Source organism: Cyprinus carpio, chromosome A16 (genome assembly GCF_018340385.1).
Source record: "Cyprinus carpio isolate SPL01 chromosome A16, ASM1834038v1, whole genome shotgun sequence".
Classification (NCBI taxonomy): domain Eukaryota; kingdom Metazoa; phylum Chordata; class Actinopteri; order Cypriniformes; family Cyprinidae; genus Cyprinus; species Cyprinus carpio.
The window spans coordinates 23,295,485-23,310,484 of NC_056587.1; the positions used below are offsets into that span (position 1 = coordinate 23,295,485).

Genomic DNA, 15,000 nt, shown 5'->3' on the forward strand with positions numbered 1-15,000 from the left:
GGATGTTTCTTATGAATTTGTTTATTGTAAGTAAAAAACATTTTTAAAATCCTTATCAACTGAATCAACTTGATCAAAAAAAGACCAAAAACCCTGAAGAATGTGCAGTTCTTGAATCCTCTGGAATCATGAAGTTTAATTTGTGCTTAATTCTTTTAACCTGCAGACAGTGCACGAGCGTCACTCACTTCTCCAGCGGCAGCACGTGTGGTCCAGAGATGGAGGTGAGCGTCACTCACTTCTCCAGCGGCAGCACACATTCACAGTGTGGTCCAGAGATGGAGTATCTGTAGATGAAGGTGAGGAACTTCTGGAAGACGCTGAAGAAGGGCCAGTGTGAGAGAACGCAGATGCTCTTCTTGACCTGGACGCTGCGGTTGGTGATGGGCCGCCGGTCCACGACGCTCAGCAGACCCAGACGCACACACTGACGCTCCGACAGAGACTCGCGGGGGTACGCCTCGTAGAACTGGATCGCAGCGCCGTACACCTGACACACACACACACACACACACACACAATCAATGCTACACTGAGCAAACCTTTGTTTGTGCATCAGTTTTGATTGAAACTGAATAAATTCAGAAAGCACAGGCTTTTCTATCAGTCTGAAAGAAGTCTGCATATTAACATACAGCAGTGTGCAAACACTTTTAAATCCTCTACATCTCAAAACGTCTTTCAAATAACTCATCAAAAAAACACGTACAAAATTGTAAGATATTTTTAAGGGCTGTGCAAAAAATCGAATACGATTTTCATGCGCATCTCTTCAGTAAAGACGCTCCTGTGATTAGTAGTATATCTCCAGCACGTGTGTTCAGATCAGCGTTGCCAGGTTTTCACAATAAATCCTGCCCAGTTGCTTCTCAAAAAACTAGCCCAGTCGCGTTTCCAGGAGGTTCCCCGATAAAAAATTGCATCCCAGGGTTAAAATATACGTTTTTGTCAGGGTTGCCCTGGTAATATTCACATTTTAGGGGCTAAATATCACGTTATTGGTATTGGGCTCGCTTCAATTCAACCCGCGGACATGAAAAACAACCGCAGACCTTGGCAACACTGGTTCAGGTGGAGCGGCATTTACTACACAGAGCCGTAATTCACTGACAGTCTACACAAAATCGATTTTAAAATCGCAGGCGATTCTTTGTCGATTTTGAAAGCGATTTTGTGTAGCTTGTCGGTGGACTACGGCTCTGTGTAGTAAATGCCGCTCCACCTGAACGCCAGTGTTGCCAATATTCAGTTGTTTTTCATGTCCGCGGGTTGAATTGAAGCGAGCCCAATACCAATAACGTGATATTTAGCCCCTAAAATGTGAATATTACCAGGGCAAACCCTGCCAAAAACGTATATTTTAACCCCGGGATGCAATTTTTATCGGGGAACCTCCTGGAAACGCGACTGGGCTAGTTTTGAGAAGCAACTGGGCAGGATTTGTTGTGAAAACCTGGCAACCCTGATCTTAACACATGTGCTGAAGATATACTTCTAATCACAGGAGCGTCTTTACTAATGAGATGCGCATGAAAATCGTATTCGATTTTTTGCACAGCCCTAATTAAAAATAGTGTAAAAATTGTAAGATATTTTTATTATCTAAAACAGCTGTTTTCTGTGTGAATCTCTGTTAAAGTGTAATTTATTTCTGTGATGTGCAGCTGTATTTTCAGCATCATTACTCCATTCTTCAGTGTCACATGATCTTCAGAAATCATTCTAATATGATGATTTGCTGCTCGAGAAACATTTATGATTATTATCAATGTTGAAAACAGTTGTGCTGCACAATATTTCTGTGAAAACTGTGATTCATTTTATTTTTCAGGATTCACAGATGAATAGAAAGTTCAAAAGAACAACATTTATTTGAGATAGAACTCTTTTGGAACATTATAAATGTCACTTTTGATCAATTTAATGTGTTCTTGATGAATTAAAGTGTTCAGAAGTTGGACAGTGGATATGAAGAGTAGCATGCAGAGAAACTGGACGCTGATGCGGTTGTTGCTGGTGTGAACGGGTCATAAGCTGTGGGCAGACGGACCTTGTCTCCGGAGGCGCTGGTCAGGACGAAGGTGGAGAAGACGGGCAGCTGGTATTTAGTGTTGAGCGGCCAGCTCTCCACCGTCACTCCCATCGGCAGACAGAAGACCGGGACAGAGTCCGGCAGCGGAAACGACTCCAGATCCTCCTCAGGATACCGGCTGATCAGACCTGAACACACACACACACACACACACTTACAGATGCACACGCAGTATAGAGTGTGTGTGTGTGTGTGTGTGTGACACTCACCTGCCTCGTACACCAGAGCGTTTGCTTTAGCCACTGAACGCTTGTAGCAGAGATACAGCGCCGGACCCCACTGAACACACACACACACACAAAATCAAAACCAACAGAGAAGTAACCGAGAGTCAGAGAAACAGACTAAATAAGCAGAAGAGGAAGTTCACAACTGATGGTGTTTTCTGAAGTGTGTTTCAATAGGAAGGAGAAGCAGATGTGGACATAATTACAAGCTCAGCACTCGTTTAACACATGAGACAGATTTATATCCCCTGCATACTAACACACAGAGATGTTTAGATCAGTAATGTTTCTGAGAGAGTCTCTTCTGCTCATCAACGCTGCATTTATTTGATCAGAAATACAGTAAACAGTGAAATATTTTAATTTAAAATAGCTGTTTTCTATGTGAATATGAGAAGTAATCTGTAAAAATAAAAAATACAATTTCATTTAAAAAAATTTTATTTTAAATTAATTCTTCTGAGTGAATCAGTGAATCAGTGAGTCAGTAAATCAGTGAGTCAGTGCATCAGTGAGTCAGTGAGTCAGTGAATCAGTGAATCAGTGAGTCAGTGAATCAGTGAATCAGTGAGTCAGTGAATCAGTGAGTCAGTGAATCAGTGAGTCAGTGAATCAGTGAGTCAGTGAATCAGTGAATCAGTGAGTCAGTGAATCATCACCATGCCGGTGTTGAGGTTCTTGTCCACTCTGCAGTAGGTGTGCGGCGCCGTCTCGCCCTTGCTCGGCATCAGCAGTGAGATCTCGGTGACGCCCAGCGTGTTCAGCGCCTGTGAGTCCGGCGCTCGGCGGAACATCAGGAAGGTGCGGTGCATTGTGGGACCGCCGGAGCTCAGGCTCGCAGAACGACTGTACGGCGTCGTCTCGATCACCTGCCACCCCGGCCGGACCGGATCCTTCCCCTCATACAGAACACTGACACAAACACACACACACACACACCCATCAGTCGACGGGAACAAGACGCTTCTCATATCTGACACACTACAAGATCAAACTCTGCTGTTAAACCTGTTTCACACTCTAAAAGGTTCAGCGGGTGTCTGGGGTGTGTTCTCTCACCCGAGCTCGACGAGGGGCGGTTTGTCGTGTCCTCTGCGGTAGCACAGGAACATGTGTGTGTTGTTGAGCAGGCCTGCGCTCAGCTCCGCCGGATGGCCTCCCTGTGTCTTCTCGATGCAGGTGAACCCCTCAGGAACGTCCTCCCCGAGGCCACGGGCGATCACGGCCAGATCAGTGACGGGCTGCAGCGCTCTCACGCCCCTCTGCTGACCCTCCTCGTCCAGCGGAGACCCGGCGCCCGCCAGACCCGCCACCACGAAATAATCCACCAGCTGAGGACATCGCTCCTCCGTCATCACGCCGGTCTAAACACCACTGACACACACACACAGAGAGAGAGAGAGAGAAAACACAAATACACATTACAACACACACAAACAAAGAAACACAAACATGCAAACACACACACACACACACAGAAACACACACACACAGAGAGAGAGAGAGAGAGAGACAGACACACAGAGAGAGAGAGAGAGAGACACACACACACACACACACACAGAGACACACACAGAGACACACACACACACACACAGAGAGAGAGAGAGAGAGAGACACACACACACAGAGACACACACACACACACACAGAGAGAGAGAGAGACACACACTCACAGAGACACACACACACAGAGAGAGAGAGAGAGAGAGAGAGACACACACACACACACACACACACACACACAGAGACACACACACGAAGAGAGAGAGAGAGAGACACACACATACACACACACACAAAAAAATACACACACACACACACAGAGAGAGAGAGAGAGAGAGAGAGAGACACACACACACAGAGACACACACACACACACAGAGAGAGACACACACAAAATCACTCTGCAGTCCATCAACAGCTTTTGAGACACAGAAATATTTAGTGTTTTCTGTTTTAAATGTTCTGGATTCTGTTTTGATGGTTAAAAGTCCATTTTAACAATTAAATAATTTAATACATTTATAAAATCAGTTTTATTTTTTCCCCAAATTCTATGTTTTCTGTTTACATTTTTTTCTGGACTCCATTTTAATGGTTTAAAGTAAATCTTAATAATAAAAAATCATGTCTAATCAATTGAATTCAAACTTAACTAAAACTTAACAAAACTTAATTTAATAATTAAATACAATTTTCACAATAATAGTGACCTATGAAATGTGTTTTAATTTGGTTTAATTAAAATGTATCAATCAAATAAGATGTATATTGAATTAAATTCACTAAAGTTTAACTATTCAATAATTTGTTACAATTGTAACAATACTAGCGCCAAATGAAATATTTAATTTTTTTCTCAAATTCTGAGTTTTCTTTTTTCTGCATTCCATTTAAATGGTTTAATTAAATTGTAATAATAATAACAACAATAACAATCATTTTATTAATAAAACATGTCTAATCAGTTGAGTTTGTAAATCTTTAAAAATGTAACAATTTACTACAATTTTTTTCTGAATTCTGTTTTAATAGTTTAATTCAATTTCAATAATCAAAATTATTCATAAAACTTTCCCCATTTAATAATTTATTAAAATTGTAACACTAGTACTGCTATTAGTAAAGTTTTATTTTCTCTCATATTCTGTTTCCCCGTTTTCATTTTTCTGGATTATCCATCCTATCCATTTTATTTTTCTTCTTATTTTATTTTCATTATTATTCCATGATTTATGTTTTAATTTTTTCTGGATTCCATTTTAATGGTTTACTTAAATTGTAATAATCTAATTACAATATCTGTCTAATAAACTGAATTTGTAAATGTTTAACAATTACATAATTTTATTACAATTTTATGAAATGTTTTATTTTTCCAGAAGCCTGTTTTAATTAATTTTTCTAGATGCAATGTTTATGATTTAATACAAATGAAATGATCAAAAACACAGGTAATCAAACGAATGCATGAAACCATAACAAATGAGGATTACTGTTTACATTGAAACATGGAAAAAAAATGTATATCTCGCACACACTCGTTCAGTTATGTGTACAGCCTACTTCTGATTCATTCATCCAGAATTTGTCTAATTCAGTGACATTTCGTGACAGGAAGCTCACACTGTCAGTGCGTTTCCCGCTCATCACACACACACACACACGTGTCCCGATGGGGTCAAAGGTCAGTGCGCAGGTGACTCTCTGCATCCGTCACACTCACATCTACAAACACACCTGTCACCATGGCGACCGGCTCAGGAAGCAGGTTGACTCACCGCTGTCAGACGGGACTGAAGCACATGGGTTCGGATCAGTCTGGTTCTGACGGACGTCGTCTGTTCTCAGATCAGATCATGAATGGAAGAGACGAGCGAACAGCAGTTCACGAGCGATGGCTGACGGCACACGTGCAGGAAACTATCAGAGGAAACAACAGCCATTTCACTTCACTTCCTCTTCATCGCTCCAGCGCTCAGAAATCAAAGCGGAGGAACGTGTTTCCGGCACTGAAGTCACACCGCACTGCTCATAAAAACACAGCGCTGTCCGTCTCATGTCTGCCTAAACACCGGTTACTTTAAACGATTTCAAATCAGACGAAACAGGCTTTAAAACCAGCTAAAACAGCTCAAATCAAGACATCACACTTCTTATTTTCATTTGTTTCATTTTTATTTCAGAACAGGATTCACACAGGCTTGGAGAAGCTAGAGATATATATATATATATATATCAATCTCAGAAGTCTGGTTTCTAGACCTGGGAAAGTCATGGAAACTAAAAAAAAAATATTTAAAAAGTCAACAATATTTCTATAATGAATGTACATTTTTCTAGAATATACAGTGTGTGTGTGTGTGTGTGTGTGTGTGTGTGTGTGTGTGTGTGTGTGTGTGTGTGTGTGTGTGTGTGTGTGTGTACACACGCATACACTGCCATTCAAAAGTTTAGGATCCGTAAGATTTTTAATGTTTTGATAAGTTTATTCTGCTCATCAAGGCTGAATTTATTTGATCAAAAATACAGAAAAAAAAGTAATATTGTGAAATATTTTTAGCATTTCAAACAACCATTTTCTATGTGAGTATCTGTTAAACTGTAATTTATTTCTGTGATGTGCAGCTGTATTTTCAGCATCATTACTCCAGTCTTCAGTGTCACATGATCTTCAGAAATCATTCTAATATGATGATTTATTACAGTTTTGCTGCTTAATATTTTTTTGGGAGATCTGTGATATTTCAGGATTCTTTGATTAATAAAAAGTAAAAAAAAAAAACAAAAAAAAAAACCTTTATTTAAAATAGAATCTTTTGTAACAATATAAACTACAGTTCAATAGTTTTGGGGTCAGTAATTATTATTATTTTTTTTTTAAGAAATAAATGGATTTATTCAGCAAGGATGTGTTAAACTGATTAAAAGTGATACTAAAGATTTACGTTGTTTGAAAAGATTTCCATTTTTAATAAATGCTGTTCTTTTGAACTCTTTATTCATCAAAGAATCCTGAAAAAAATAACAGTTTTCAACACTGATAATAAACTCTGAAGAAAAACTGTCTGGCTGTAGAATATTTTATCAGGTAGAAAAAGATATTGAGTAAACTACAAAAACCCTGCAATTATAAACTAATGGAAAATTCAGCTCTTGAAACTTCTGGAATTTAATACATCATTTTCAATAATGTTAATCTATTTGAATCCTTAATTAATATTACAAATTATATGAACAATAATAATAATAATTATATAAACGTTTAAATATTTAATTAAAAGTCACAGTGAAGTAGTGACAGATCTTTTTAATATTTTGACACATCCGAGTGAAACTGAAAAAACAACTGAAAAAACTGAAGGAGTCTTCGTTCTCTCCATCAGTTGTTGATTGGACGTTGAGATAAGGGCGTGGCACTCGAAATATAGGCGGGGCTAAATATGAGCTTGCACTGGACTATAAGAAAGGGGCGGGGTTTAAGCAGAACTGATGTTTTACTGGAAAACTGGGTTTTGACACTTTGTTTTTTTAAAAATGTAAGTAAATTAAAAGGTAAATAAATAAGCATGCATTGATGAATCATTTATATAACATTAATAACATGCATTTAGAAAATAGCTTAATTTCAGTCCAACTTCAAACTAATTTAAATGGCAACTCCTTTCTGTAATTAATAATCTTTGTAATCGAGAAGCTTGTCATTGCAGCAGAATCATCAGAAATATCTTCAGATATCGCTGTGAACAATGAGGCTGACAGATGAAGCCTTTACGCTTCCAGAGACGCTCAGAGACTGACACACACACACACACACACACACACACACTCACACACACTGACATGACGCCTACTGAGTGATCAGAAGCTCATCTGTGCACTGCGCTGAGCTCATGAGGAGGAAGTAGGACAGAAGCTGATTCCTGAACAGTAGGAGCACGTTTGATAACCGTCCACGTGCTGATCAGTCCATTTACTGCTCACATTTATACAGAAACTGGATTTTTATATTTTGCACTATTGTTTACTTTTGCACTTTCACTACGTTTACATGCACATCAATCAAATTAATAGTTGAGCACATGCATCTGGAATCTCCCGGGAAAAACCTTCGGGAAAAGAAACAAGCATCTGTAGATCAACAACCGTGTGTACAGGAATATATTCCCAATGCTGTACTTGTATAAAAATCATATTCAGAGTAAAGCTGAAACAGAATCTGGTGTGCTTGTTAACACAGTCGGTGACTCGTAAAGAGCATGTTTCTGAATCATGAACCATGAGTCTCTGTCTACATGAGGTTCAGTGATGTGAGAAGAACTCTGTGCTGAAACCCGTTCCACATCAAACTCACTCACAGAAGGTGAACTACAGCAGCTCTGAATCCATTCACACACCGCCGGCTGATCGCTGACACAGAACACAGGAGGAGAGACTGATGCAGGACTCACAGCAGAACTGAGCGCTCCTCACTGACTCCAGAACAGTCCTGAGTAAAGATCTGAGCTGCTGCTTCAAACCACCAACACTGAACCAGCCGCAGGTCGATGCACACGGTCTCTGCTGTTCATAATGAGATCAGTGATGCACACTGTAGTACATACCTGCATACTGGTGACTGGTTTTAAACTAGGACTTTGTAACGTATGCAATGACTCTTTACACATGACCTCATTATATGTCATATTTAATCCAGCAGTTTGCACCCAGTCAGTAAATACAACGACATTTACTTTGTGCAAAAACGTCTGAACTTTTGTCAGTCTGGTTAAATACAGAGTCAGGAAAGAGACACTAAAAATAACAGCTAGAAATAGAAGGTCTTGTCATTGACACATGCAGCGTGCTCTGTTGTTCTGCTAGTATGTGTAGAGTGAGTGGTGTTAATATAGTGATAGTATAATAAGTCTGAGTAGCGTGTTTAGTGTGAGAAGTAAAAGCAGTATGGGTAGTATGTGTAGTATTAGTATTGTAGTATTAATGTGTATAGTATGTGTAGTGTGAGTAGTATAGTGTGTATTGTTTGTGTAGCTTGAGTAGTACGTGTAGTGTGAGAAGTATAAGTAGCATGTGCGGAGTGAGTAGTATAATGAGTAGTGTGAGTAGTATGTGTAGTGTGAGCAGTGTAAGTAGTATAGTGTGCAGTTTGTATACTATGTGTTGAGCAGTATGTGTAGTATTAGTATGTATAGTAGGTGTAGTGTGAGCAGTTTAAGTAGTATAGTGTGTTTAATAATGTGTAGTTGGTGTAGTGTAAGTAGTGTGTATAATATGTGCAGTGTGAGTAGCATATTGTCTATTGTATGTGTAGTATGTGCAGTGCGAGTAGTGTGTAGTATAATATATTAAGTTTGTGTAGTACGTTTTGTGTGAGCATGTGTGAGTAGATTGTATAGTGTGTTTATATAGTATGTCTACTTTATGTAGTGTGAGCAGTATAGTGTGTATTTTGTGTTGTGTAAGCACTTTGAGTAGTATTTGTAGTATGTGTAGTGTCAGTAGTATAGTGTGTATAGTATGTGTTGAGTGAGCACTGTAAGCAGTTTGTGTAGTGTGAGCAGTTAAGTGTGTATAGTATGAGAAATATAATATGTGTAGTGTGAGAAGTATTGAGTGCCTAGTATGAGCAGTATGAGTAATGTATTACATAGTAGTATAATGTATATAGTATGAGCAGTGTGAGTAGTGTATTGTATATTAGTATAGTGTGAGTAGTGGAGTGTATGATAGTGTATAGTATGAGCAGTTGTGAGTGTAGGGTGTGTATAGTATGAGTTGTAGTGGTGTGTAGTGTGTATAGTGTAGTAGTAGTGTGTATAGTAGTGTAGAGAGTTGTGTGTAGTGTAGTATAAGTATAGTGTGTATAGTGTAAGCAGTGTAGTGTGTATAAGTGTAGTGTGTTTTAGTAGCAGTAGTAGTAGTAGTAGTAGTAGTGTGTATAGTGTAAGCAGTGTAGTGTGTATAGTATGAATAAAGTGAATGTTTGAGTAATGTAGTTTGTAGTAGTAGTAGTAGTAGAATAGTGTGTATAGTATGAGTAGTGTGTGTAGTTTTCTGTAGTGTAGTGGGTAGTAGTAGTAGTAGTAGTAGTGTGTATAGTGTAAGCAGTGTGAGTAGTGTAGTGTGTATAGTATGAGTAGTGTGAGCAGTGTAGTGTGTATAGTATGAATAAAGTGTATGTTTGAGTAGTGTAGTGTGTAGTAGTAGAGTGTGTATAGTATGAATAGTGTGAGCAGTGTGAGTAGTGTATTGTAGTATGATTAGTGTGTAAAGTTTAAGTAGTGTAGTGTGTAGTAATGCAGTGTGTATAGTATGAATAGTGTGTGTAGTGTAGTGTGTATAGTATGAGTAGTGTGAGTAGTGTAGTGTGTATAGTATGAGTAGTGTAGTGTGAGTAGTGTGTATAGTATGAGTAGTGTGTGTAGTTTGAGTAATGTAGTGTGTATAGTATGAGTAGTGTAGTGTGAGTAGTGTAGTGTGAATAGTGTGTGTGTAGTATGAGTAGTGTGTATAGTATGAGTAGTGTGTGTAGTTTGAGTAATGTAGTGTGTATAGTATGAGTAGTGTAGTGTGAGTAGTGTGAGCAGTGTGAGTAGTGTAGTGTGAATAGTGTGTGTAGTTTGAGTAATGTAGTGTGTATAGTTTGAGTAGTGTGTATAGTTTGAGTAGTGTAGTGTGTATAGTATGAGTGGTGTGTGTAGTTTGAGTAGTGTAGTGTGTGTAGTATGAGTAGTGTGTATAGTTTAAGTAGTATAGTGTGTATAGTATGAGTAGTGTTAGCAGTGTGAGTAGTGTAGTGTGTATAGTATGAGCATTGTGAGTGGTGTAATGTGTAGTAGTATAGTGTATAGTATGAGTTGTGTAGTGTGTATAGTATGAGTATTGTGTATAGTATGAGTAGTGTAGTGTGTATAGTATGAGTAGTGTGTATAGTTTGAGTAGTGTAGCGTGTATAGTATGAGTAGTGTGTGTAGTTTGAGTAGAGTAGCGTGTATAGTATGAGTAGTGTGTGTAGTTTGAGTAGTGTAGCGTGTATAGTATGAGTAGCGTGTATAGTTTTGAGTAGTGTAGTGTGTATAGTATGAGTAGTGTGTATAGTATGAGTAGTGTGTGTAGTTTGAGTAGCGTGTATAGTTTTGAGCAGTGTAGTGTGTATAGTATGAGTAGTGTGTGTAGTTTGAGTAGTGTAATGTGTATAGTATGAGTAGCGTGTATAGTTTTGAGCAGTGTGAGCAGTATGCGGTCGCAAACCGAGCCTGAGGCCGCAGTTCATCATCACTCACCCTGAATGAAAGCGTATCGGTCAGAGGAATACTTTCGGATGAGTTGGGTTGAGCTGCGCGTTTCAGTGGCTGATACACTCTACCTCAGGTGTCTTCAATAGAAAACTCCACTTCCTGTTTCAGCTCATCTTTGAGCTGAGGATGCGTTTCCTGTCCGCGCTGCTTTTAGCTCTTTCTAAGCACTTTCAACACCCACTTCCTCAAACGCATCAGCTGCACAACCCAGCAGTTTCCCTCATTCACCTCGGTTCATCTTCAGCTGTGTGAATATCGTCTCGATAAGACGCTCGCCGTGGCTACAGTCTCTCAGGCACACCCTGACGCTAGCGCTGTTGCTGTTAGCACACTTATTTTGGTCAACACTGAGATCACGATTACTTAACACCCACCTCAGAAACATCACCACACTCCACAAGCTTACTGAACTTCTAAAAAGCTGCTCTTTTTTCAGAACTTTAAATAGAATTCAACTGTAACCAAAGTTAATAATGATAAATGTCTTTGAAACAAAGAAATACACTTTGTAAAAAATTTCAAAAATGCACTGCAATAATTTAAATTTTAATTGTGTTTTCAGAGCGTGCATCCTGAGGCTGAAGATCAACATGGTTGTATATTCATGATGTGAATATTTCAGAATTGTAAATATTTAATAATTTATATTCACTTTCCTGAGTTCATTTCCAAAGTATTAAGTCCAAATAAATATATATACAAGACAAAACGCAGGCATCACAGTAATGGAAAAATCATGAATTGCCAAATCATAATTGAAAATAAAATGTAATTAATCACCCAGCTGTATAACACCAGATCTGATCAAGTGCATCTTTGATTAAATGACCTGCTAGAGGTCAGAGGTCAGAGGTCAGTACACAGTGATCTTGGTTATGTCTGATATGGGCTTTCTGACAGCTGATGATATCTACTATTAATATATCAATATATACTGATATATATTATCAATAATAGATATATATTATTGAGCACAATCAACATCCACAATACTTTAATCAAAAACAAATGAAATATATATTGTAAATATTTACACAAATTCAGAAATAAAATATTTCATGCCATTCTGGTACCATGTTTCAGTCATGAAAATAATTGTACATATTTTTGGGCACGTGCAGTTCAATATTATATGAATAAAAGATAATCTGTTAGGTCAGTCACGATCGAAAAGTAATTCCGTGTTGAATCGGTAACGTACAGTCCGAGTCCTGATCCAAAACCGGTTCGGACCCGCTTCAGAACGACCGACGGTCCACACACACACACACACACACACACACACACACACACACACACACACACACACACCTGGTTCGGCTGATCTCAAGACGAATCCTCATGCGTCTATCGCAGCTGTCTTTCTTAATAAAGCGCTTCGGGCTGCTTCGGCTCGGTTCGGACTCACCTCGGCAGCAGAAGCGCAGATCGGCTCAGTTCGGCTCTCATCTCATCCTGGAGCTTCGGCTCATAACGACTCACTCGACTGTCATTCAGTGCGGCCGGTACCGGGACGCGTTCGGGCTCGAGGTTCACTGCGCTGAACGACCGTCGCCGCTGCGTTCCGCCATCACGGACAGAAAGCGAGCAGAGGCTTCGCGCAGCTGCAGACGCGACGCGCGGACTGACGCCCAGCGGCGCGGAGCCGCATTACACTGACTGTGACGGGGAAGCGCGGCAGCCCGACTGCAGATGCGGCTTCTGATCGGTCTGAATGAATAATATTCTGATTATAATCGTTTATTAAGTGTCTATGATCAGCACGTCTATCAGCGTCATGTCGTGAAGGTTCCTGCGCGCTGCTGAAGTGACGCATGCGCTGTCACGTGACACTTTTCTCAGCGGCTCAAGATGTTTATGATTACTTCACAAGGATTTAAAAATACAGTTTATATATTTCTCCAAACGCCAGTCTTCCACTAGTATGTCAGGTACACATTATCGGCGTTATAATGGATTTAAATAATATGATTTAACGAGAACAAACGTCTCAGGAACGTCTGTAAAAACACGAATATTGTGAAATAACGAAACAAAAATGTAGTACAATTGTGAAATGTTATTATAATTAAAAAATAGCTGTTTTCTATGGGAATATATAATAAAATGTAATTTATTCCTGTGATCAAAGCTGAATGTTTTTAGCATCATTGCTGTTCATTTGAACTTTCTATTTATCAAAGAATCCTGAAAAAAATGTCTACACAAAAAATTAAGCAGCAAAAACATTTTTAACATTGATAAAAAAATAATAATAATAATAATTAAGCAGCAAATCATCATATTAGAATGATTTCTGAAGATCGTGTGACACTGAAGACTGCAGTAATGAGCGACTTTCAAAAAAGATTTTTAACAATCACAAATTTTGAATTTCTATATCTCATATTTTAGGTAACTATATCCTACACAATAAAAAAACATAACTATTTTTACTGTATTTAATTTTTAAATAAATGCAGCCTTGATGAGCAGAAGAGATTTCACAAAAAAAAAAATAATGTTTCTAAACTTTTGACAAGTACTATATATATATATATATAAAGGAAATGTCAGAGTCTAATGCACATATTCACTTATATTCTTTATTTTTCTGCAAAATAATGTGAGGATACAGTCTTTAAAAAAATGTTCCAGTAGAAGCACCTATGCTTTCAGGACATTATTTACAACATACACAGGTTCCCTGGTTATTAAAATAACAAAACATTAAGAGCAACAATCATAAAAGTACATCTTAAAAATAGAATGCGCATATTTAGTTTCTTTTCATACCTAGAGCTCGGACTAGTGAACGGTGCAGACGATCTCTAGATCTCCGTCAGAGCGGAGCTGCTTTCACACAAACATCAGACATACCAGCTTCTGTGACGGTAAAATACGGTAACATATGATCAAATCCAAACACATTTCTGGACAGATTCAGGTCTCGTCGGCATTGAAAATAAAAACAGGGATGACCGAAGTGCTCTGTTCATCAGACTGTGCTCTGCTTGTTGTGTGAATGTGAACAGAAGTGTTTCCCCGCACAGTCCCCGGACTCAATGTTCCACTAGCAGCGTCCGGCTACAGACACACACGCTGCTGTCAGGACCAGCATGCACTGCAGCTCACGCTCGCTTCACTTCCCAATTCAGGCTTTCAATTCTCACTTTATATCGTGCCATTTTGACTTTTTTTTCTCTCACAATTCTGCATTTAAACTGCAATTCTGAGTTTTTTTTTTCTTCACAATTCTGATTTTTGTCTTAGAATTGTGAGATAAGTTTCAATCTTTTTTTTTTTTTTTTTTTTTATTCCATGACGGAAACCATCTTCCATAAGCTTCTGACTACTATGATTAAATACGATAGATAAAATGCCCTTGAGATCTATTTGTAATGAAAACTGATTCTAGACTTTATAAAAAAAAAATTAAAATTTTTTTCCTACGTGATATTTTTAAAGACAGTTCAGCCCATGACGATCCAAAATTACTGCATGTCGTCTGAATCTGAGTTAAAAAATAAAATTTTATTCATTATTCTGTTGCAGAGGATAACTGATAAAATACGTGTTCCTCTGAATATGGCCTTGCTCAGGAGAATAAACGTGCAGATACAGACAGAAGAGAGAGCAGATCACAGTAAACCTCACACACACACACACACACACTCTCTCTCACTCTCTCACACACACTCTCTCTCACACACACTCACTCACACACACTCTCTCTCACTCACTCTCTCACCACACTCCACTCTCACACACACACACACACTGACTGTCACCGCACACACACTCACACTCTTCTCACACACACACCACACACACACACACACACAACACACACACAAACTCTAACACACACACCAACCGCTTCTAAAAATAGCACCTCTGC

At 38.8% G+C, this 15,000-nt stretch overlaps 1 protein-coding gene across 1 annotated transcript in view; it reads right to left on the reverse strand.

Moving 5' to 3' along the window:
• LOC109068732 (DENN domain-containing protein 4B-like) overlaps positions 1 to 12,935 on the reverse strand; it is a 37,128-nt gene extending 24,193 nt beyond the window's left edge. Inside the window, 6 exon segments of the mRNA XM_042773304.1 lie at positions 240 to 490; positions 2,051 to 2,220; positions 2,302 to 2,371; positions 2,979 to 3,231; positions 3,379 to 3,693; positions 12,529 to 12,935. Coding sequence (XP_042629238.1) covers positions 240 to 490; positions 2,051 to 2,220; positions 2,302 to 2,371; positions 2,979 to 3,231; positions 3,379 to 3,674 — 1,040 coding nt within the window. The 5' untranslated portion in view covers positions 3,675 to 3,693; positions 12,529 to 12,935.
• Positions 12,936 to 15,000: the final 2,065 nt, after the last annotated feature.